We start from the raw sequence: 26,517 nt of genomic DNA on the forward strand, positions 1-26,517 counted from the left end.
GGAGTGGAAGTACAAAGTTGAATAAAATAGAAATACTCAAGTAAAGTACCTTGAATTTGTACATAAGTATAGTACTTAAGCAAATATACTTAGTTACATTCCACCACTGATCACAACATTTACTCTTACCACTCACAGCTCATCAACACCATACAATGTACTGCTTGTTATAAAGAGGTGGAATAATATTGAGCAGGATTGAGTTCAGTCTATTGGTCCGGCCCTCCACAACAGTCCCTGTTTCTCATGTGGCCCCTTGGGAAAAATAATTGCCCACCCCTGGTCTAGACAATAGGGGGTGGTAGACCCAGGTCGCTCAATATCATCCCTGAAACCTCCAGACCATGAGGTGTTGCCCCAGAATCGGGCATGAGAGGATGGAGCCCTCTGCTTGATGCAGAGCCATGGGCAGGTCTGGTAACCGCTCGTGATGCAAGGTGCAGGAACCACCTGGTGCCCGGACTCTCCAGAGCTACCAGTAACATGGACAGGTCCTGCTTACCAGTAACATGGACAGGTGCTGCTTTGAATCCTGTTGAAGTGTCCACTCCCAACGGGGGACATTGGGTGTTTTCTCTATTTGTGAATAAGAGAGAAAAGGTGATGATCTGTCCACATCAGAACAGACACTGCTGCCCTGTGAAGGGCCGGGGATCTGACAACCTCCTGTCTGTTGAGGTTCACCTCCACAGTGGTGTTGTCCGACCTCAACATGACCTGCTTCCCCCTCATTTGTGGAGCGAAATGGTTCAGAATCTTCTCGACAGCAACAAGCTGCAGCAGGTTGATGTGATGAGGAGTCCAGTCATGTGCCTCCCACCCTGACTTCTTGATGGTCCCGCCCTGCAGGGTGCTTTACAACAAAACATGAACAAGGATACCGTTTAAGTTAACCATGATTAAAGGACAAGTTAGAAGGACGGGTCTAATATTATAATATATATATATATATATATATATATATATATATATATATATATATATATATATATATATATATATATATATATACAAATAATAGTAATCACAAATACACAACATATTATTTTAAAAGATATTTGTCACAAATTGTGCTTCAGTGTTAATTTCAGGTTAAATTTTCCTGAATAGAAATCTTATGCTTCAAAGTTCACAAAATATCAGTAAATATATATTTTATAAATAACATAATCAAAATGAAACACAAATGTTTGTGATAGAAAGGTATTTTGGTTTCATTTCACTGGAGTCTCATATTGTTATACGGTGTTTATTTTATTTCAGAGTCAGGCAGAGTGAACAAAACAAACTTCCTTAATAATATGAGGAACTCTGATACTATAGGACCCCAGAATGACTGCAGCTTTTAGAAAAGATCACTTGATCAAGGCCGAGGTTGACCTCAAAAGCTAAGGGTCATAGATCTTTTTTTAGTACCAAACTTGGTTGAACAGTAAATATAATCATAGTTGGATTATGAGACAATCGGCACCTAAAATACCTCACCACCTCTCCTTCATAGGAGCAAGATACAACGACTTTAGTTTAGCCTCCTTTTGTAGCTTTTATCTCTTTGTAGTCACTTTCAGTCTCTTATACAGTTGTTTTGAGTCTATTTGTAGTTGTTTTGTGTAACTTTCACTGGTTCAGGCAGACTTGAATCAAAAAGCCTCACAATGAGACAGTTGAAGGAAAGTTCAGTTTACTTATCAGGTCGGGTGAGATCAAAACAGGGAGATCAGTCACTCAGGATACCAAATCTGAAAAGGTTCAGGTAGAAAATCCAAAGTCCAAGAAGCAGACAAGCAGAGTCAGAACAGGCAGATCAGATAACACGGACTAGGAAACACTGGAGAGTTTGACAGAAACATACAAGTCAATCTGACAAGGACAGAGTGAAAGTAGACTTGTAACAATACTGAGGGACTAATGAGAGGATGAGCTGCAGGTGAGGAGACGGTCGGGGAAGACCAGAGGTCTCATTTATGAACCAGAGTGTAGGATCCACACTGAATGTTTGCATACGTTGAATTGTACATACGCTAAAAAATATTATGATTTATAAAACCTAGTGTACTCCTGTTAGTGAGCTATTTCCTGTTTTAAATCTCAAATCAAGCTGTAAATGTGAGCAGCTGGTTCAGCCTCACATCCCTCCCTCTACACGCCCACACTCAACCATTAATGGTCAATGCAAAGCACCTTATGAATGTTGATGTATAGAAATGAGCTGCTGATCAATGAGTCTTTACAGTGAATCACGGACCAAGAGGAAGACCAAGAAAATAAATTCTAAATTAAGGTTCATGTGGATGAGGTGATCCCTGAACACTAGTTCCATCCTTGTGACGCACACAAAATGTATCGTCACATTTTTTGTTTATTTGACAGAACGAATTTCTGTGATTTTGCTAATCATAATAAAACGTCCTCAGAAGTGTATTCCTATCTATGCCCAGGTAGCAGTTCAGCGCTGTGGTTTCAGCTCGCGACAAGGGACTTGTATGTACGCATGCAGCGTATTCTCATAGCTGGAGAATACGTTACATGAGGGAAGCCACACGTTTAGTCATTTCCTGTTTTTCTCAGGTTAGTGACATGTAAAGTGCACCAAATATGACATATGAAGTGGGGACCAATGTGTACTGAACATTTTTATAGATTATTTAGTGTTTCATGTAGTTGTTTGGTAGCTACATGAGTGTTGTTTTAAGACTGACTGTCGAGTGCTTGCTAAACGGAAATTGTGTTTCGCAAGACAGAAGGAAAGGTTATGCTGGGTGCCCCACAGTCGAAAGACAAGAAGGTTAGGCTAACTGAAAACTCTGAAGACAATATGGACAGCTGTCTGTCTTTATACGTCAGCCCCGTAAAAGTCTGTTCATTATCACCTATCATACACACAGTTTCACTCAATGACAATGATACAACAATGGGCCCGGGACAGCAGCTCGTATTGGGACATGAAGGGGACCCATGGGTCTGTTTAAAGTTGGGAATTCTAAAATGAGACAGATCTGAAATGTGCCTGGTCCTGGCTCGAGATCTTGACTTAAATGTTGGATAGCATCGGCCTGAGTCAAGTGTCGAGTGTCATTTGGCCTCTATTTCCCCTTTACTTCCTGTCATCCTGACTTTAAAGAAGGGGTGTCCTCGAAAAATACCAAGTATTTTCATAGCGTCAACTGATTGTCAAATCACGTTTTTTTTTGCCCAATCATCAAGCTCTGTTTGAGCTAAAGTACAGTACAGAAACAAACTAATACGAATACAATTAGAAAACAGCCGTGACCGGGTCGATCGGCCGCAGGGACCTCTGAGCGACGGGGCAACCAATCGCCCCGAGGCAGCAGAGCGAAGAGGTCGGGCGGGGGTGTAGGGCTTGACCATGGCCTGGAGATAGGAAGGAGCTGTTCCTTTCACTGCCCTGTAGGCTGCACCAGAGTCTTACACTGGATGTGAGCTCTTACAGGGAGCCAAAGTAGTGTTGGGGGCCTTAATCTCTCTTGTTTTGACATGTTTTGCTCGAAAAGTCTTGAAATAAGTGAACGTGCTTTAGAATCAAGCATTGCTATGTCATTTCATTGGCCAGAACTTGTCTCTTATTGTATCAAGAACATTTCTAGTAGCCTTGCATTACATCCCTTTATTTTTCTGGCTCCTGTCGTACTTTCTGTTTATAATGAAGCGAATCGACTCTTTATGTTCTAGTAGGTTGTGAATAGCTTATGAATAGGGTATTTTAGTATTGTTACTATTTATTTATTTATTTGGTTTATTTAGTGAAGTCTGGTTCAACCACACAGCTACTTTCATTTGCTGTCTAATTAGGCCTCTTGTCAGGACTTTGTAGATGTGTACTGACTGAGCTCTCTTTACACCTTCTGACTCTCCTGGTGTGTTACTTCTGTTAAGGTGGTACGATTCACATCTTAATGATTTATTAACTCTCTTTTTATTGTGGAAAAAATAACACCCATTATGTTATGTGTCAAAATGCCCGACACTGTTTATTAACACTCACAAACAAGTTCAGATTAGTAATATTTTATTTTGTCTTGTCAGAGTATTCAGATAGAAGAAATGGTAATAATAATAATAATAATAATATAGTTTATATATCATTTGATTTGATTTCTTTTTTTCTGCTTTCTTTTTTTATAATTCATGGTATTTTGACAATTTTCACCTCTCATAGATAATCCTACATTTCTTAAAGGCAGCTCTAAATATCAACAGTGAAACCAAATGTCACAAACTGTAAGAGAAATATTAGTTTTCAAGGTGAACACAACGAGGTATTTTAGTAAACTAACATTGTTTGAAATCTGTTTAAGAAGTTCTAGATTTCGTTCTAACTTCTACGAATATATCAAATATTCTGTCAGTTAATCATTCTTTTGTGAATTTCAGGTGAGTTTTGAGACTCATTTAACAGTTATGTTCAGATTTCAGTGACAATTATTTTATGTAAGCAATTGGTATTACAATATAATGAACCATAGCTATTTAATCCAGCACATCCACACCTGGATCAGTGGGTAATGGTTTTTACTGTTTTAATTCTAATCATAGAGAGGGCCATGTGACTCATCTGAGACACTTGTAGAAAAAGATCCATAAAAAACTCATCATAACTTTCCCCAATTCGTGTGAACGAGGTTCTGTGGAGAATTTTAAGCCACACACAATGCATGCTGGGAAGTGTGCTTACAACTTCTCTAAACAAGTTAGTTTGATGAGTTTAGGTAAACAAAGATAATGTGTTGTGTGAATATATCATACAGCTCCAGACCTCCATTAAAAATCAAAACATTTGAGTTTATTCCTCAAATATTATTCTCAGATGTTATATTACAATTATTTTATAAAACATCCGGTTTCAACTTAATGAAAACAGGTTTAATCATTTCTAACATGCATTTAAAATCAGATGAACTAAATATACATGAACAGCCATTGAAACAGCTCATATTGTGCATTACACTGATAACAGTACCTTGAGTGCAAAGCATATTCACATAACACTGCAACATTTGACAAGTGAAATAAAATGTTACATGAAGCTCAACACAAATACACTAGCTGCAGATTGCAGAAACATGAATATGCGCATGACGGGATGGTTATAGTCAAAATCAATGTAATTAACACAATGACAAGAACAAACTCACAAGAACCAGTCACATATATAATATGACAACAAAGCAACAAATCAATCCAGCAAACCTGCGGCGCTAAAACACGTATATTCCACCGCACACTGAAGAGCACGGGCCATTCAAAAAGTATTCACATCAGAGGGAACAATATTAACCATATCATAAAAACGACACCATAGACAAATGAACTCAGTAGTAACGCTACTGCAGATGTAAAACAACAAAAGCAGTTCACTTATCAAAGCTGCTGTTCACTATTTAAATACAAAGTCCATCCTCCTTTCTTTGATTACAAAGAGTTTAATACCGCGGTTGTACAGAACATCAGTGCGGTACAGTTCTAGCCAGAGGTCGTCTTGCGAACGTGTTCGTTGAGTTGTAGATGCACTCGGGTTGAAAAGGTTTTCAAAAGCACCGTAGCTTGTAAGTGTCCTGCCGTGCTATGGTGTCGTGTTGCTGCCTTGGTTAGCCACCTCAGGTGAGCAAATCCAGCGTAGCTCCAAACACCAAGACGCTCAGTCGCAAATAAAACGCATTCATAGCCATAAAATGTGCAACGCTTCTCCGACGCTGTCAGCCAGAAATACCGTTCGTAGTTGCTGGACTGAAAGTGGCGCACAAATCCTTTTCCTGGCTGGGTTAGGGCTGATCTCCAGCTTTTCTTGAAATGTCCTTCTCAAGAAATCCGTTTCTCCTCCTCCTTCAGCCATTGAGTGTTAAAAAAACAAAGCTAGGTAAATAAAAGAATCTACACCAAGCAAAACGCTGAAAATGTCATGTCAATGTCATAACTTCTTACATATCTTTCAACTTGAACTCTTACTACTACTAACTTCTGCTAGCTGCTTCATGTATAAAAGCAACAAAAGGATGAAACATCCAAGGGGGGTGAATACTTATGCAAGGCACTGTACATGTACATCAGAAAGAGGAGTCAGGACTACAGTTGTCTTCCCTAACACGTCTTGTTCTGCTGCGCCCTCAGGTGGTGGAGGTCTGCTACGACATCCTGAAGGAGCGCATCTTCTCCAAATAACGAGGGAAACAAGGGAAGGTGACCTTTGTTGACTGATTGAAATGTCATTAATACAATAAATGACTTAAGCAGGATTTCCTCTTTGCTCTATTTCTCTAAGATATCCAGTTTATCCTACAACGTTCGGCCTGTTGTGACAGTCAACAACGACAGTATATGGAACATATTTCACTGGGGATGGAACAATATACGGTGACTCAATACATCATACTGAGCAGCTGAAAAGCGGATCACAATGTGGACACATTTTCTTTATTTGAATAATAAAAGAGAGAAAAGTGTCTGGTTTGGGACTACTTTTCTCTCCAACGTTTCTGTGACACTTAAATTGAGGTGTGATGAGGTTTAAAAAGCCCTTTAACCTTTTGTTTCTGTATTCTGAACTTGTTCGACTGGTAATATGTTGATAATATCTGAGCCTTTGGTTTTCTTTAGTGAAGCCTGGTTCACCCACACAGCTGCTTCCACTTGTGGCCTAATTAGAGCTCTTGTCAGGACTGTGTGGATGTGAACAGACCGAGATCTATTAACACCTTCTGACTCTCCTGTTCTCTAACTTCTGTTAAGCTGCTGCAGCTCACAGCTTTATGATTTATTAGTCATTGATTATATGAGTTGTTTGTTCAAATGAATAATATTCTAACATTTCTTTTCAGGGAATTCAGAAAGAGCAAATATAAGATTATTTGATATTTACACAATGTTTAACAACTATTTGAACCTTTTTTTTTAACAAACTATGAGATTCTAACAATTCTTCTGTTAACATGAAGCAACTTTGAACCTTTTCGAGACATCGAGGTGAAATCTGATTGGATAAAAGCTCTCCTTAAAACAAGCTGCACTGGAAGCAGCGCTGCAGGCTGGAAGCAGAGCAACAGAGGAGGACAGTAGCTGTGCAATGAGAAAATAAGCTAATGGGAAAAATAATTAGAATACATGTGGTGTATTTATGAAAAATGATTAAATAATAAAATAGCTATAACTTTGTGATTCTGTTTAGGCCCTGACGGCCCACCACTGCCATTCATAACATTGCTGATGTCTTCCTGCTCACCAATCTCAACACAGATCTCCTCCACGCTCCATGAAAACAAAAGAGGGAATAACTCAGGTTATAGAGCTCCTCTTTAAACCATCCATCTGCTGAGTCCATATTTTCGGTTGGTTCCTTCTGTCAAGTTAAGGCAAAAAGGTAGCAGGAGATGGACCCAAACACAGAGACACGGGGAGCAGAAGGATGAAGAAATGGTGATTTTAATAAAGAAAATGTCACACACATGTATACTACATGTGTATATAACCTCCAACACACACTCAGTCACAGTTTATTTCTTTCTTTAAGATTAAAATCTAATTAAATCTAACGACTGAATGCGTCAGTTTATTTCCTTGTTAAATTTAATTAAAGTTTATAATTAGTTTGAATCTTTAGTCCAAACTTGTTCAGGACTGAGACTTGATGTGCAGGGAGAGGACGCCCCCTGCTGGATGAACAACACCACAGTCTGTGTCCAAAATCCATCATTCTACACACAATGTACTAAATACTGATCATATAGTGAACAATCAATCACCTTTATCATTTTAGAGTCACTGTTATTAACACGTATTGTTGGAAAGTCACAGAGCTCAGTTAAAGTTCATCAGATACAACTTTTATTTACTACATTTTATTATACACATATACACCTACACACATACATATGCACAAACACACACACACTTACACACACATATATACACACACACACACACACACGCTCAGTTAATAAATTCCAAAAAGACACACAAAAGACACACAAACACATGCATAAACACACAGCCACATATACACACGCACACGCACACACACACACACACACACACACACACACACACTTACACACATATATATACACGCACACACGCTCAGTTAATAAATTCCAAAAAGATGATTGTTGGCTGCAATGTTTTTCTGATGGAATGTAGGCTATATTTTATGTGTGTGTGTGTGTGTGTGTGTATATATTAAAAAAATCGAATGATTATTTTAATATTATATTATTTTGTTTTTATAATCCTCTGTAATAATAAACAGAATAAACACCTAATGATTATTTCTTTATCGCTTAATTTAATGATTGTTAAGTAATTGATCAACTATGGTAATTATCATATTTTTATGTCCTGATTTATATCATATGTAATTAATAATTTACCCAAAATAAATATTAAAACTTGTCTGATTAATATTTCAACATAACGCATTATCTGACCATGAACTCCAGACCCTCCAGATGATGAAGGTCTTCATTACCAAGAGAAGAACATTTATCTGGATGCACCATGTTCAGCAGGTACTTTGTGACTTCTGGAGAAATCAAGAGATTGTTGATCAAATATCACTGCAAAGTAGCACATTGTTAGTAGAAGAAGAAAAGACTCATGGACACTTTCAGTTTAAAATAAGGAGAATATTTTATTTCAGTTCATATATAGCATTGCTAATAACACATCTATGTTCATTTAGAGATCAGAGAGGGTTGTAATATAGTGAGACTTGCTCTCTCCGGGGAATCCAAGGAACACATGATGTTCTGTTTGGACACATAAGATGTACGACCTTCAAGAATGAGAGTAAGCTTGTTGAAGTTACATCACTCTGTTCAGAGTATTGTTTCATCAACCTCTAGCATACTGGAGAGAGAACACTACAAACACCACCCTGAGGATAAACTCCTAATCACATTCTCTAACTCACACCAGCTGTGTGTGATCCTGTACACACTGAACTATCTGGTCAGCAGAGAGAAGGTTTCTCTAGCAGGAGGAGACTCTCCCTCCTACCGAGAACACAGAGACGCTGAGGAACCAGAACCAGAACCGAACCAGAACCCAAGGCCAGGACAAAGAGGTTCAGTGAATGTGGTGTTGAAGGTGTGGAGGTGGATCAGTGTGTCAGAGGAGACTCTGTAGAAGAACAGAGAGCCAGCAGGACAGTCCACATACACTGCTACTCTACCAGAGGAGGAGGAGGAGGAGGTGGTGATGGATGTTCTTGTCTTATTGTGATAGACATAGTAACCACCATCAGAGCACTCCAGACTCCAGGACTGATCATTCCTTCCAAACAAACAGTCTCTACTGTCTCCTTTCCTTCTGATTCCTCTGTAACTCACTGATATATCAACTCTTCCTCTCCACTCGACCTCCCAGTAACAGCGACCAGTCAGACCAGTTCTACACAGCAGCTGCTCCCAGACATCAAACCTGTCTGGATGATCAGGATATGACTGAACCTTCTTCACACGTGTCACCTTCCTGTTGTTATCAGACAGTTTGAGGTTTCTGTTCACTGTGTTTGTGTCGAGTGTGAGTTCACAGGAATCTGATGGAGAGAACAAGACACAATACAGCTGCAGTTATTAATCTATCATCTGTTTGATGATGACATCAGAGATGTGAATGAGTGATGTCACAGTTTGAAGATGCTTTGTTTTCATGAATCAAATTCAAAGCACACTTACACTTCCTCAGACCTGGTCTGAACCATCGGACTCCAGCAGGCTCCACCCTGAAAGGAGGAGGGGGGTCAGAGCAGCATGAAACATGGACATTACATCGCTCTCACACACAGAGCTTTGTTATTCATGTTCACATGGAGCACTTATTATTCATCAGCTCATACTCTTTTACTTCACTGGAGCTTCTTCTGATTGGCCCATGATGACAGCTCATTATGTTCACTTATTCATGATATATTATTATCAGTATTATATTTACAATCACCCATTTCAGACTCAGGTTCCTCTTCCAGTCAGTCAGTAAATCACATGTTTAAACCTGCATCAATTGATTTCTTTGTCCACTTGTGGTTCAGTGAAAACAAGCTGTAAACACAACATCTGACATATTATCAGCTTATAAAGTAGTTGTGTCGGTTCTGGGTCGTGGTCGCACGTGCGTGAGTCGCACTGCATGGGCGGAGTCAGTTTGTTAATAGAACCTCTACAAGTTGAAACCAACGGATGTACGACCTTTAAACTAGTGAACAAGTAGCTGATTACCTGTGAAATCTCTGACATCAGTTCACCATCTCAGTAAGGATGTGATGTTTTTCTTAAGTCTTGAAAAAATGAAATATGCACTTAGAGGATGTATTGACAATTTTGCTAAGAAATGGCAACCTTTCATTTCATATTTTCAGAATCTATTAGTGTTGCCCACCGAATGAGATATGTCTGGTAATGTGTACTGATTCATCTGGTCCTCTGTCCTTCCCTTATCTGTCTGATTAATTGCAATTTAACCTAACTACTGAACTATAGTTTTACAATACTATACTACATACATTTTACGTAAATAAATGTGAAGGCCTTGTCTGTGGGTGGGTTTGTGGGTGGATGTTTTGATTTAAGTAGCTCTTTGTTTTCTGTTTTTGTTTTTTTCTGTTTCTTGCTTTTCATTCTTGTTATTTTCTCCTTTACTACTGTAAACTGAGTAACACGTGCACAGAAAATGAAAATACTTGCTCTTTGATTATTATGTCATATGGTGCATTCTCATCAATAAAGTATATATTAAAAAAAGAAAAAAGAAAATGCTTTTTAAAGTGCAGGAACTGATCAATTTGCCCCAGAAAATATCTCATCATAAAGAGTGTTTGTTGTTGCTTTGGCTGAACATTTCTTTGAGTACATTGTTCTATAGGATCACTTCTGTATTTAAAGAATGCATTTGCAGCTAATATCTAGACATATTAACCCTGGGGGCAGTCACACTGCAACCGTCTGGTACTTACTATAAAATAAAAACAAATTGTGGTATGTTTAAAAAAAAGAAAAAAAAAGAAAAAAAAAAGAAGAAATCTCTGACATCTAAACCAAAGTCAAGTCTCCCTTCAGTCGCTCATGGACGCAATCAGCCAGTGTAAACCAGACTTAATATCACGGCTTGATGCTTCTACTGAAACCATTAATACGGTGGTGTTATTAATTATTATCTTTTATATACAGTATATATATATATATATAATATAAGAGGTAAACACCAAATCACTGCAGTACAACAAAGAGTCAGCTGCAACGAAGACGACATTGAGGACTTAAAAACCTGCATCAGTCACATTGAAAAAGAAAACAGTGAGCTGAAACAGAAGGCGGACTCAATGGAGAATTACAGCAGGTAATGGAGAGAGCTCACTCAGCCCCACACAGATGTATGTGGAAGGTGTCACCAGCATGTAGGCACCTATGTGCATTTAATGTGGCTCTGTCCAGGAATTCATACATTTTGGGTTGAAATTGGTAACCAAGTATCCTCCATAACACAGTGTCCTATTGAGCTCAATCCTGTACAATGCATCCTAGGCCTAGACGCTGCCTCACCAGAATTAAACAGATATAAGAGAATTCTTAGTCTTCTATCATTCTGTGCACGGTTATCAATCTTACAGTATTGGCTAGACGGCGCACAACCATCTGTTTCAAGTTGGCTTTATGATGTTCTACAACTACTCCCATTGGAGAGGCTCACACATGTTCTCCAAGGAGACATAAATGGGTTCTTCTCTGTTTGGAACCCTGTTATGGATTTTATTGGAGAGGACTATGCCGAAACCATACGAATAGGTTTTGCAACGTGGGATCCAAGTGAGCTGGTGAAGGGAAAAGTCCACAATATTTAATATTATTTAATTGTTGTGACAGGTATAATATGGATGATGATGATCTACAACTGTGCTGTTTTCTCAGATTTAAAAACAAAACATGGTTTGTTGCTGAGTTTGACTGTCTGTATAGTTAGCCGCAATTAATATTTAATTGTTATTGCAGGGTCAATATGGAGGGTGATGATTTATGTTTGTTTTGGTTTCTTGTGTCTCGATTTTATGTTTGTGTGTCTGAGTCTGATTGTTTGTATAGTTAGCAGGTATGTTATGTTATGTGCTGTTCTTTTTGGGGGTAACATGTGGTGTGTAAACTATATAAACTGAAAATAAAATGATTGAAAGAAAGTAGTTGTGTCTAACATGATATCAACCAGCTGCTTCCACATCCAGCAGTTACACATCAACATGATGATTCATCAGGACTCTTTGTGCTTGTGTCACCTGATGAATGGAAGTCCAATATTCTCTCTCTTTTAGCTCTGTTTTTGGTCTCCACCACCTCCTGAGGGAAACATCTGTCTCTGTAGCTGCTAAATGCTCCACTATGTTCACCAGCTAGTCTTTAACTGAGTCTGTCTGCTGTTTGCTGCTGAGCAGGTAGTGGAACAGAACAGTGGCTTCATCACAGCTTGTTGGATGAAAACAGCTGCTGCTGGAAACACTGAGACTGAACCAAACAGGAAATGTGCTGCAGAACCAAAACTAGGAGCTAAAAGAGGCTGAAAAGCTCTGTAGAGCTGCAGAGACGGAGACAATTCTCTTTGGGTTCATCACCACCACACGACTCTTCACCATTACACAGAGTCAGCTGATCTATTGTCAATATAGAAGTATTGATTGTTGGATGTTTTGGTCCTGACAAGCGACCTCTTGTGTTTGTGTAATAATGACTGTAAGAGCCATTTTGTTGTTTTTGTTTTTGTACAACCTCCCACCACATGGGGGCGTAGTGCCGGTGTGATCCTGGCCACAGGTAATATAATCAGTGGGCACTGTTGCCAACTTAGCAACTTAGTTGCTAGATTCAGCAACTTTTCAGGCTACCCTAGCAACTGTTTTTCAAACAGCACCTAGCAACAAATTTAGCAACTTATGAAAATATATTTGGCACTTTTAGCAACTTTTTTAAAGTGACTCAAATGCTAAAATGCACGCAGGCATTTTCCCTCTAAATGACACAAAAAAGATTTTCTCCGTCACACACAGCCACACCCACAACACACGTTCCTGGCTGCAAAAGTGCATTGTGGGTGACGTCAACAGCATGTGCTCAGCTCGTGCACAGGAGGGGGCAGCAGCCGAGTGAGCCGAGCCGAGTCAGCCGACAGCCCGACAGTCACACGCAGCAAATCATTGTTGGCTGACTGCAGCAGCAGCAGTATGTCTCAGTCAAAATTGTACAGCCAGAAGTACAGAAAAGAGTGGGAGTCTGTACCTGAATTTAAAGGGTGGCTAAAGCCAGTAATTGGGGATGATTGTCGGGCATACTGTGCGTACTGCAAATCAGATATGCTTGCAAAAATCGATGACATCAGAAAACATTGTGCTACAGCAAAGCATATAAATAAATCAAAACTGCACAACCCTGCAACGCAATCTACATTACCACAGTTGGTTAAGAAAGTGGATAAATGCAAAAGCGCAGAAGCTACTATGGCAATGGCCATTGCAGAGCATTGTTCGCTGCTAGCATGTGACCATTTAGGTATGGCTTGCAAAGCTGCCTTTTCAGATTCTGTGGCAGCAACAAACTTCCAAATGCACCGCACTAAGTGCACAGAAATGATTAGGGGAGTATTGGCTCCTTATTTTCTCAAAAGAGTAACATCAGATGTGGGGGATGAGAAGTTCAGTCTCCTTTTGGATGAGTCCACTGATGTCAGTGTCTCGAAATACTTGGGTGTGGTGATTCGGTATTTCAGTGCTATAAAAAGAACCGTTGTGTCCACATTTCTCAGGCTGGTTGAATTGGAGGGGAGCGATGCCAAATCAATAGCAAAGGCAGTAGTTGAGTTACTTAAGAAGTGTAACCTTAAAAAAGAGAATCTTCACGGTATTGGCACTGATAATGCGTCCGTGATGACTGGGGTGCACAACGGGGTACACAAGATTTTAAAGGCAGAATGTGCATTGCCCAATTTGGTACTCATCCGCTGTGTGTGCCATTCTTTACAATTGGCTGTCAGTGCAGCATCCAAAGAAACCATCCCTAGGAGTGTTGAGTACCTAATCAGGGAAACCTACAACTGGTTTTCGATTTCCCCAAAAAGGCGCGAGGCATACAAAGCAGTGTATGCCACAATTAATTGTGGCCAGAAACCCTTGCAGATCACCAAAGTGTGTGCCACACGTTGGCTATCGATTGAGCCTGCGGTAACTCGTATATTGAGCCAGTGGGATGAATTGAAACTCCACTTTGAGTTGACCAAGGCCAGTGAGCATTGCTACATGTACGTGGACAAGACCAACTATGTCTACCTGACATTCTTGAAATCAATCCTGTCTGACGTACAAGTTGCATTGAAGTCATTTGAGGGAGAGCAAACAGATCCTGTCAAGCTTTTGGACAATCTGGTAGACCTCTTAACATCAATTTGCAGCAGATTAGTCCACCCTATGGCAAAAATTGATGTCCTGAAGGATGCCATTGATGGACATATCAGTCTATCACCATACCTTGGGTACCTTTTCGAGAGCACAGTGTCCCGACTCAGTCTTGCGCCAGACGACGAAAAGGTCATTCGTAGACGGTGCATCAACTACATTGTTGCTTTAAGCAAGGAGCTGCAAGGAAGGCTCCCAGACAACCTAGAAGCCTTGCGAAACATGGCCTTGTTCAGTGTTAAGGACACGCTAAACCACAATAAAGGCACCACTGAAATTATTAAAGTAGCTGAGCTACTGGGGTACCATCCCCAAACAATTGACAAAATTGTTTCCCAATGGAGAATCATCCATCTGTTTAGGTGGGACTCAGCTGAAAATACAGTTGAGTTTTGGAGTGAAGTGAAAAACTACAGGGACTCTTCCGGGTCAAATCCATTTGAAGAACTGTGCAAAGCTGCACTCGCTGCCCTCTCCTTGCCACACTCAAATGCGGAGGTTGAACGGCTGTTCAGCCAAATGAGTGTGGTCAAGTCAAAGCTGAGAAATAGGATGTTACTGCACACTCTCAACTCCATACTCCTGGTGCGGTATGGACTGAAGCTGGCTGGAGATACCTGTTACCAGCACAAACTACCAAGTGAAGTTCTGGAGCAGTTTGGCACCAAAACAGCATACGGCTTTAAGGCCACTCCATCCTCTTCTGCTGGTTTCAGCTCCGTGACAATGCAGTTGGACAGTGAAGATGAAGAGGTTTTCTTTTCCACTTTTTGATTCATCATATTTACAGTATGTATGCAAGGAGTGGACTTTCTGGAACTGGCGGAGACACACAGCTGATGGTGGCAGTGTGCACTGCCGTGTGAACGAGAACAGTGGCAATATCTGGAGGAAACCATTGAGCAGCTAGCCAGCCAAGCAGCACAACAGCCTGGAGACAGCTGGAAAGAGATGCCCAGTGCACACATCATTATTTGAGTTAAGTTGCTTGTTCAAGATATCATATATACCTTGTTATTAGCTTGTACCTATAATTATTGATCAGTTTGGTTGCATGTTAACTAACTACCAGTACACTGCTTAAATTGTTCAGAATGTGTAGGTTTACTAGTTAATAAGAAAAGAAAAAAAAGTAATTGTTCAATAATGTGTAATTGTTCAATAATTCAATGTGTTGTGTTTAAAACTATCTGATCATATAAAATGTGTTGTGTTTAAATTACTTCTACAAATAAAAATGTGATAATAAACAAAAAATCTTAATTAACAGATGTCAAATCATATTATTTGTCGAAATGGACAGTCAATTTGAGTAACGTTATTAGGCTCGTTCGAGTTGAACTGCGCCTCGCCTGGAAAGCAGACGAGAGCAGGCGGACGTAGAAAGGGGCGTTGACATAAAACTGCGTTCATGTCGGACCGTTTTCAGCCGCCTGCTTCTTCTTCTTCTTTCTTTTGCTTTTTTGGCGGTTGGCAAACAGCTTTCGGGTGCATTACCGCCTCCCACTAATCTGGAGTGGACTAAGGACTCTAATACCACAACCAAACGAAAAGAAAACATATACATATATACACACACATACATATACATATGTGTGTAAATGAATAAAGATATGTATATAAATAAATAAATATATATATACACATATAGAAAAAATTTAATAATAAAATAGAAAAAATAAATAATAATACATTTCTTTCTCAAATTCTATTCATTAGTGTTGTTGACTCTAAATATTCCAGAAAACGTTTCCAACATTTGTCACTAAAGCTTTCTTCTCCAATCTCTCTTAGACCTTTTTTCAAAACTTCTCTCTCTGACTCGTACCTCTGACAGGACAATAAAACATGGTCCACGGTTTCTTCTTCTCCACAAAATGTACACTTTCCATTATTATGCTTTCTAATAACATAGAGGGAACTGTTCAGACCAGTATGGCCATTCCTTAGTCTTGTCATAATCGTCTCCTCTTTTCTAGTTCGTCCACTAGATCCTGCACTCCCAACCAATGGTTCCTCTTTAAACAGATATCTTCCTTTCCTCCCTTTATTACATTCGTTCTGACATATCTTTTTGATTTGTCCCTTAATCACCACTTTAGCTTCTGACTTACTTATATTTACATTAACGTTATTTCTCCCACTCTTCAAAGCCCTTTTTGCTGCTTTATCCGCCTTCTCATTGCCATCGACTCCAACATGGACCCACACAAAATTAACCGCTATCCGCATTTGATGGATTCTTAAAAATGATTGTAGAATTTCAAACAGTAAATCCTCTCTGTTTCTGGAGTGGCACAATGTCAAACTTGTTAGCACTGCACATGAGTCTGATGCAATCACCACTCTCTCTGGCCTGACCTCCTCTATCCACTGTAAGGCAATAACTATATGGCCATCATCTCACATGTAAACACAGATAAATCATCACTCAGTCTCTTCCCACACTCATAATGGAATTCTGGGATCACTGCTGCTGCTGCTGTTCTACCAGTTTTAGGGTCTTTAGATCCATAAATCTGTATTTAATTGTGGTAACTGATGTATGACTTGAAGATCTTACAGTTTCCCCCACGTTCATCTATCATCAGTTCAAGGAGGCCAAGATCTATTCCAGGCTGTGGCACTAACCAAAGAGGAACAGCTAACCACAGCTGGAGAATAACTCCTATAACCTAATTCACTAGCCTTCTTCTTAACAACCCAACCAGAGCTCTTTGTTGGCCTGTTGTCATGTTCCCAGTTAGCTCAATTGCACTTATTGTTGGATGGTTGTTATGTCCTTGTAAACTGACCCAATATGTCATCATGATCTGGATTCTTCTCAACTCCAACGGCATTTCCCCCATTTCTACCTGCAATGCCGGCACAGATGTTGTTTTAAAGACCCCACTACATATTCTTGACGCTTGTATTACATCCAGTTTTCCCAACAAGGTTTTAGACGCCGACCTATAAGCCACACAGCCATAGTCTAGAACTGATCTTGGGCGACTGTGGCTAAGTGGAGTGCAGGGCCGTCCTTCAATCAGAGGATCGGAGGTTCGATCCCCGGCTCCTCTAGGAGTGTGTCGATGTGTCCTTGAGCAAGACACTTAACCCCAAAATTGCTGGTCTTTAAGTTTGGATGTCTTTTCATATATTTAACTATGTTATTATTATAATTGCGGATATAAGATTGGGCATATTTTAGTTCTTGGATGTCATATTTATTTAAACATTTATATAAATAAATATATGTGAAGATAGTGTCATTTCTAAATCATACAACCGTAAATTTAAGAAATAAAAAAACTGAACCAACTGTCCAAACATCACGGCTACATAAACAGGCTACACACGGAGGAAAAGCAACGCTGCAAGTTTCCATCAGTGACAATTGTGCTTTTCTTTTAATACGTTTTGTGATGCTTCACAATCATTAATCAATGGACACATTCCAGTGCTGTGACTGAAAAAATGTTGACATCAAGTAGGATGTAGGCTTTCTCAATAAATATCTTTATTTACAGATGCTAAATAAATAACCTTATATATTATTATTGTTATTGCACAAAATGAGACTAATAGCCAACAATCTAGCGTTAAGTATTACAATTAGACAGAAAATTAGTATTAAAATTTGTTTATACTATATTTATCCTGTTAATTAAGGATAATTTTGTCTCTGCATTTGACCCATCCCTATATATGGGGATGTCTTTGACAGGCGACACGTCAAAGGCCAAGGCTCGAACAGCTGACCTTGTGGTCACCAGCCAACCCTCTTAACCCTCTTAACCCAGTGAGCCACGATCGCCCACCTTTTCCACTAAAGAAAATCTAAGAGCCAATCAGCTCTTTGATCCGAAGACAGCAAGAAGTTTCCCATCATGCCCTGGGGTCACACAGTCAGTGGAGAGCAACTGCAGCGCCTGGCTCTAAAATCTGCGGCCACCCCGCTCTCGTGAGGTTATCGTTGCCCACGTGATCATGACGTCAGCGCAAGTCCCATCATGCCCTGGGGTCATGCAGTCGGTGGAGAGCAATTCTGCATAGCCTGGCTCTAAAATCTGCGTCGTCACGTAATGACGTCACAACGTCATTTAGCAACTTTTAGCAACTAATCGACCTGCCTCTAGCAACTTCCCCGGAAAAATAGTTGGCAACAGTGTCAGTGGGTTCATTGGACACAGGTTGTTGCTAATAGGTGGAAGCAAACAGTTTTTGACCGTGAAGATTTAACGTGAAGATTTAACGAATGCAAATGTTATGATTTATTGGTATGAGGAGAAATGGATAACTGAAGAGAAAGTGGTGAACTCTGATTACGTGAGAAATAAAATGCCTATATTCGAAACTGGACTTTGTTATTTATGGCACGCGTCAGAACAAGCATTACAGCAACCGTAGTGACTTTTTTATTGGGAAGCAACGGTCACTACAATGACTGTTGTCTCTCAGAATTTAAGGAGGAAGTAGCCTGAAATCACTACAGCGCCACAAACCCTCTGATGGAGGAGGTCGGGGGGGATGGTTGGATGTACAAAGCTGTTCACATCCTGTCTCCTAGCAGCAGTCAACACTGGTTTCTATTATCTGTAATCTGGGGGTGAAAATATTACAGTTCAAGTCCGTCTGCAGCCACAGAGCACTGCCTGTGTCCCCCTATAACTTTGGTCCAGTCCTAAATAAACCTCTTTGGGCTCTGATACACCATGTCCACAATCAGCTGTTGGTTCTTCACTGAGCGTTTGTGGCTGACTGTCGCCTGTAGTTTCAACAAGTCGACTCTGATCAGCCAGGGAACTGGCTTTCAGTGCAAAACAAAACAAAACCAGGTAAAGCTGAACTCCTTTAAAACAGAAAAACATTCCTATTGTGATGATTTATCAATCTGTTTAAACAGATTGTTTCTGTATGTTTGTCTTTTCACAATCATTTCTGGACTAAAGGGCAACAAACACTGGTGGCAGATGACGAGCATCAAAACAATCTATTGTTTGATATAAGCCCACAAACCTGCAGCGGGACGACGTTGATGCATGTCAACCCAACGTGTCAGGATACACCACTGTCCTATTTTCTAATGTTGAAACAAGACAACGCTCCAGCAAAACAACAGTTTCTTCACCTTCCCTCCCTGTTTTGGCTCATCTTGGCTACTGTTCCCTGACTACTTCTGTCTGTATTGATGGTCTGATTTGTGGGACACAAACAGTTTGATGAGTCTCTGGTAGTTTGAGGTCAGCTTGGTGTGTCAGGGTCATATTAACCAGGCTGACAGTGTGACAGAAAAAAAGTTTCCAGCTCTGCCTCTATCTGACTGATTGTCTGTGGCTGCAGCAGGTCTCCTCATACCTGAGAGTTTCCAGTCTCCAGTGTGGATCATCCAGTCCAGCAGACAGCAGCTTCACTCCTGAGTCTCCTGGATGATTGTAGCTCAGGTCCAGCTCTCTCAGATGGGAGGGGTTGGAGCTCAGAGCTGAGGCCAGAGAAGCACAGCCTTCCTCTGTGATCAGACAGCTTGACAGGCTGCAAACACACAAAACAACATACATGTCTCATAATGTGAGGGAACTGTGAGGTCTGGAAAGTTACTCCAGTACTGAGATACTGTCGGCTACTGTGGGGTTACATTAACATTGTTACTGATTGTTTTCTAGTCACAACCAAACACCCATTAAAGTCTATCAACAATATGACTCTGAACATTACTGATAACTTTCTCCTTACTCTCTGAAATTTCAAGTTATAAAAGCAGAGTGAGAAAAAAAACAATATTAGATATGTTGATAGAAATATATTCAAATTAAATATTTGATTGAAATCATGAAAGCAGAGACAATCTTATGAAGGTTACAAGTTTATCCATTAATAAAAATAAGGACATTAACTGAATCCTGACCTGAGAGTTTCCAGTTCACAGTGTGGACTCTCCAGTCCAGCAGACATCAGCTTAACTCCTGAATCATGCAGGTTGTTTTTACTCAGGTCCAGCTCTCTCAGATTAGAGGACTGGGAGCTGAGTACTGACGACAGAGCTTCACAACTTATCTCTGAGAGGTTACAGTCACTCAGTCTGAAGAGACAATGATGAAGAAAAAATAAGCAATAAGTAGAAAAGATAAAGTATTGAAGTTATGATCTATGAATCCAACTCTCTCTGTACTTACAGAGCTTTGTTGGAGGCTTTGACCACTGATAGCAGCCTCAGAAGAGCCTCCTCTGAAGCAGAGTATTTCTTCAGGTCAAACACATCCAGATCTTTTTCTGATGACAGTAAGATGAAGACCAGAGCTGACCACTGAGCAGGAGACAGTTCATCTGTGGAGAGACGTCCTGAACTCAGGGACTGTTGCATCTCCTCCACGAGAGAACCATCATTCAGTTCATTCAGACAGTGGAACAGATTGATGCTTTTCTCTGGAGACACATTCTCACTGATCTTCTCCTTGATGTACTGGACTGTTTTCTGATTGGTCTGTGAGCTACTTCCTGTCTGTGTCAGCAGACCTTGTAGGAGAGTCTGATTGGACTCCAGTGAAAGACCCAGGAGGAAGCGGAGGAACAAGTCCAGGTGTCCATTTGTACTCTGTAAGGCCTTGTCAACAGCACTCTGGTAGAGACGTGTTGATTTGCCACTGATCACTTCAGACCACCAGGAGGTTGTTTGTTCTTCTGACAGCAGATTGACTCCAGAGTTGAAGAAGGTCAGATGGACATGAAGAGCAGCCAGAAACTCCTGAACACTCAGATGGACGAAGCAGAACACCTTGTCCTGGTACAGTCCTCTCTCCTCTCTAAAGATCTGTGTGAACACTCCTGAGTACACTGAGGCTGCACTGATATCGATGCTACACTCTGTCAGGTCGGATTCATAGAAGATCAGGTTGCCTTTCTGCAGCTGATCAAAAGCCAGTTTTCCCAGAGACTGAGTCATCTCCCTGCTCTCTGGACTCCAGTGTGGATCTGTCTCAGCTCCTCCATCATACTTGACCTTCTTCAGTTTGGACTGAACCACCAGGAAGTGGATGTACATCTCAGTCAGGGTCTTGGGCAGCTCTCCTCCCTCTCTGGTCTTCAACACATCCTCCAGAACTGTAGCAGTGATCCAGCAGAAGACTGGGATGTGGCACATGATGTGGAGGCTTCGTGAGGTCTTGATGTGGGAGATGATCCTGCTGGCCTGCTCCTCATCTCGGAATCTCTTCCTGAAGTACTCCTCCTTCTGTGGGTCGGTGAACCCTCTGACGTCTGTCACCATGTCGACACACTCAGGAGGGATCTGATTGGCTGCTGCAGGTCGTGTGGTTATCCAGAGGCGAGCAGAGGGAAGCAGTTTCCCCCTGATGAGGTTTGTCAGCAGCACATCCACCGAGGTGGACTCTGTAACATCAGTCAGGATCTCATTGTTGTGAAAGTCCAGAGGAAGTCGACACTCATCCAGACCGTCAAAGATGAACAGAACCAGGAACTCTTTAAACCTGCAGATTCCTGCTTCTTTGGTTTCACTGAAGAAGTGATTAACAAGTTCCACCAAGCTGTACTGTTTCTCTTTCAGCACATTCAGCTCTCTGAAAGTGAATGGAAATGTGAACTGTATATCCTGGTGGTCTTTGTCTTCAGCCCAGTCCAGAGTGAACTTCTGTGTTAAGACTGTTTTCCCAATGCCAGCCACTCCCTTTGTCATCACTGTTCTGATTGGTTCCTCTCTTCCAGGTGAGGCTTTAAAGATGTCTTCTTGTCTGATGGTTGTTTCTGGTCTGTGTGGTTTCCTGGATGCTGTTTCAATCTGTCTGACCTCATGTTCATCATTGACCTCTGCAGTCCCTCCCTCTGTGATGTAGAGCTCTGTGTAGATCTGATTCAGAAGGGTTGGGTTTCCTGCTTTAGCGATCCCCTCAAACACACACTGGAACTTCTTCTTCAGGTTAGATTTGAGTTCATGCTGACAAACTGGAACAAGAAGTCCTGAATGAACACACAACAAAGAAGATCAATGAGTCAAAGAATAGATTTCAACATGTCCTTTCCTCAAAGAATGAGTCTATGAATATATGTTGGTCCATCTCTTGAGACATTAGTAAACGTCCCATTTATTCAGCATGTTAAATCTTTAGAGAAATCCTCTTACTGCTCTGCAGACAGTCAGCCAGCTCCTCCTGCTTCATTGTCCTCAGGAAGTGCAGTGTGATCTTCACAAATGCCTCTCTGCTGCTCCTCCTCTGCTCTTCATCCTCACCGTCCAACACCTCCTCATCCTCCCTTTGACTCTCTAAGCATTCTGGGTAATCTGAACTCACAACCTTCTGGACTTTCTTCAGCTCGTTCTTCACAAAAGTGACGATGTTCTCCTCCAGCAGCTGGAACAGAATATTCTATGAATGACACAAACTAAAAACATGGAACCAAACATCAGATCCATGTTGGACAAACTGACAAGTCACTGGTCTAAAAAGTGCAGCATTGTGAACAGAATAGATGTAAAAGTAGTTGTACATGTACAGACCATAAATATGGAGTCCAGATTTGCCTGATGCTGCTTGGCAGACTGACCTCTGGGAACTTCTGAGCTCTCCTGGTCCTCTCTGTGGAGGAATCATGAAGAATCAGCTCACATTGTGTCTGTCCACACAGAGATAAACACAAGGTAAAGGTCCATGAAGTGATATCTGGATGTGGATCAGATGAGTCCCTGTAGTGGTAAAGGTTTACTAGTCCTGCTGATCCCACTGAGAATCAACAGCTCAGTCTTTCAGCTTACTGTTTTCTTCACCAGTCAGTTTGGTTTAGTCCCATCCGCTCTGACCAAGCCCTCCATGTAGTTCTCCCTGACTCACTGTACACTGCTGAAGTGCCCTGGAGCAAGGCACCCAGAACCTCCAGCTGCTCCAGTGGAACGTCTCAGTGTCCGACTGGTTGTACTGGGCAGCTCCCAGTGTGAATGTGTTTCAATGAAGAAGAGTGTTGGTGCTCAGAGAACTTCATCTGAGGTTTAAAAACTGGAGATCTCACAACAGAGAGTCTGATAGAAACACATCATCGCTTTGTTTTCATCATCAGTTTGAAATCCTCACCTTTGATCAACAGAGTGGCGTCCATCTTTGAAGACTATAGGAATACCCATAGACTGGTCACTCTTTATGGACAGACAGCTGGGTTCAGGTCCAGGTCCAGGTTGTTCCAGCTTCCTCCTGATAGAAACACCAAATAAATTCTGCACTGAGACAAAACCTATCAGTGATTTAATAAACCTACTGTAATAAGTGTGTTTGTATCCTGGTAGTTTTAGGATACATTTAGTATGAAATCAATGTTTCATGTAGAAATGTTGATGTTGAAGCTGTATTCGGTGCAGCAAAGACAAGAAATGATGCAGTGAGGTGACCATAATGGTTGAAGAGAAATGCTGTCCAATCAGGATGAAGAGAGCAACCATGTGGTGTAAAAGAGTTTTACCTGAGTGACCTTCTGACATCATCATCACGTTGTTTTCATCATTAGTTTGAAATCCTCACCTTTGATCAACAGTATGCCGTCCATCTTTGAAGACTATAGGTTGACGCATAGACCAGTCACTCTTCATGGACACACAGCTGGGTTCAGGTTCAGAGTTAGTGAATCAAAGACTTTGAGTCATGGGCCATGGACAGTTAGAGATGGTCATCTCACCTCTGAGCTTTGGTCTGGCTGTCATGTTCCCCACACAGAATGGTTTTAGGAAATTTGAGGAACCGATATTGAAGCATTTTAAAGAAAACATGATTTATCTGCCAGGCTTGAACTGTTTGTAGCTCATCTGCTCTGTCAAATACATTGTGGGGAAGTTTTGATCGGGAATCCGCTGTAGCACCCTTGCACAACGAAGCCACAAAAATACCCAGATACTGGAAACTAGATTGAGCGGAGTTGAGATCTCCAAGAACTGAGTGAATGTAGTGGAGATACGCTTAGGAGGACCAAAGTCTCATGTTTGTTTTGAGGGTTCTGGGATGCGTAGAAGAGCTTTGAGAAGTGAAGTTACAAGCTCGGGCTGATGATGTACTGGTCATGTGGTGGAAGTAGTGGACACTCTTCCAAGCTGACCAGTAAAAAGAAAGGGTTGAGGGAGATCCAGGGTATCCATGATGAAGTTCTGGGACTCAATGATCAACAGAATTAGGGCAGGAATTACAAGTTGAATGACAGAGTTGAAAATGGAGGAACCAATGGTGGATGTGTGTCTGCAAGAGCTCCTGAACTTCTGGAACGTTAAACGAGAAAGTGATGGAGTGACCTGGACGTGAGGACTGTGTGGAGAACATATTGGTGTGTAATAGAGTGCCAGATTAGACAGCGCATGAACAGCATGATGAGTGGGGCGTAGCAGCGTCCTTTGTTGATTAAGTAAATGACTGCAAGGTTTTCAGTGTAAGAAGGATGGACTTGCTGGACCATTCATGGCCCCATAGAATGGCTGCTGCTACTATGGGATAGATTTCATAGAGCAAAGAGGAAACGACTTGGTATTCACTCGAAAGCTCCTGGAGCCGTTCTGCTTTGATCCATCTTCCGTCATGAAAACCCCCCAAAAACCGACAGAAGGTGCGGCTTCACTGTACGGACCATATTCATGTGGGTAAGTGGGTTGATCATCTTAGAAAAGGTGATCCTGTTCCAGTTAGTGAGAACGTTGAGCCAGAGACTTAGTTCAAGTGAGAAATATTCCAAGAGTGATGTGCCAGAAGACGAGTCCGATCTTGGCACTTTGTCCAAGTTACCCTGCTAAGGCTGGCTGATGCGATTGCTGGGAGTGGAAAACTGGGGGCGCTGGCATCCTGATGCCAGATTCCCATCCCACTCGCTGATACGGTGGAGCAGTCGCTCAAAACATAGGAAGAGGGACAACCAATGAGTGAGCGGGAATCATTGTCTTGAACAAAGACAACATTGAGTGTAGTCGAGGCGGCCTGGTCGCTACGATGGCTGAACGATACTGAATGAACGGTTCTCTCAAACTGGGACTTCTGTTATCTGCCCAGGAATAACCACAAATTGATGCAGTCATCACACATTTCTGTAACATTGTGAGCCTTTTTTGAAACATGTCTTGCTTATGTTTATTCAACATGGGATACTTGTTGTATTTCGTGCAGATTTTTTGAACCAGTGTGTTGTTAGTCAGATGTCTTAAGACTTAAGACTGTTGACCTGTCACATCACTCATGTATGTGGTTTGGTCCACTCCTGTCTGATAAACAAACATCCATGTTCTCCTACACAGCTTCTTTAAACTGGCTCCCAGCCTCAGCTCACATCAGCTCCAGACTCTGGTGCTGGTCTACAGGGAAGTGAAGGGAACTGGTCCTTCCAACTTACTACCTCTGGACGTTTGGTCGCCCTGTCCCTCAGAGGACCCTGTGGTCTCTCATCTCGATCATCACTCTTTTCTGTTTTGGTCCAACAGTGGTGGAATGAACTATTGAAGTCGGGACACCAGAGTCACTGAACATCTTCCACCACGATCTGAGAGCCATCTGTCACACAACACCTTCACACACCTGACACACATCTCATTTCTTTAAAATATAAAAATGTAGCTTTCTAACACAGTTTCAGTTGTTTATTTGAAAAGGATGTGCCTTCATTTTTTCATGACATCTACCTGATGTTCTTGTTCAGTTTGACTGCTCTGATTGTAAATCACTGTGGACTGTAATAAACTCTGTCCCTCATTGATTGTCTAAACTCAAACACACTGTCGTGGTTGTAGTTTGGAGACATATTAGGTAATAAATCACTTCCTGTTTTATCCAGGAAGTGACTGATCACTGATGTAGTTCTAGTTTTTCTACTTCTCGTTACTTTTCAGAACAAATAGCAGTATCATGACCTGCTCACATTTCTTTGCAGAGTATATCAGCAGCAGTAGAAGACCAGTTATACAGCTATTAGGTACATTTTACATTTAATTTGTACTTACTCTGCAGCAGAGACTTTTCGTCCTTTAAAATCGATGCCATGTTTGTGTGACTGGTTGGTCTCAGGGGACACACAGCTGAGTTCAGGTTCAGGTCCAGGGGACTCTGGTCTCTGATGGATCCTGGCACATAGAGGAAGAC

General features: G+C 41.2%; 1 protein-coding gene across 1 annotated transcript; it reads right to left on the minus strand.

Moving 5' to 3' along the window:
- Positions 1–284: 284 nt before the first annotated feature.
- Positions 285–24,113, minus strand: LOC142933144 (protein NLRC3-like). Its single transcript, XM_076077288.1, has 9 exons — positions 24,089–24,113; positions 23,935–23,968; positions 22,926–23,004; positions 22,551–22,779; positions 20,590–22,387; positions 20,322–20,495; positions 19,775–19,948; positions 707–853; positions 285–576 (listed from the first exon to the last, which is right to left on the minus strand). Exons 1-9 carry the CDS (start codon positions 24,111–24,113, stop codon positions 285–287), a joined length of 2,952 nt encoding a protein of 983 aa, XP_075933403.1.
- Positions 24,114–26,517: the final 2,404 nt, after the last annotated feature.

This window comes from Anarhichas minor, unplaced genomic scaffold (genome assembly GCF_050575085.1).
Source record: "Anarhichas minor isolate MPS153535 unplaced genomic scaffold, ASM5057508v1 ptg000058l, whole genome shotgun sequence".
In the NCBI taxonomy this organism is placed as follows: domain Eukaryota; kingdom Metazoa; phylum Chordata; class Actinopteri; order Perciformes; family Anarhichadidae; genus Anarhichas; species Anarhichas minor.

Excerpts from the sequence above, each read along its gene's own strand:
- LOC142933144 (XM_076077288.1), bottom strand. The coding sequence starts at position 24,113 with ATGACAGCCAGACCAAAGCTCAGAG. Across the intron at positions 23,005-23,934 it reads CGGCATACTGTTGATCAAAG|AGAGGACCAGGAGAGCTCAG; the intron begins GTGAGGATTTCA and ends ATTCCTCCACAG. Across the intron at positions 22,780-22,925 it reads ATCTGGACTCCATATTTATG|CTGCTGGAGGAGAACATCGT; the intron begins GTCTGTACATGT and ends ATTCTGTTCCAG.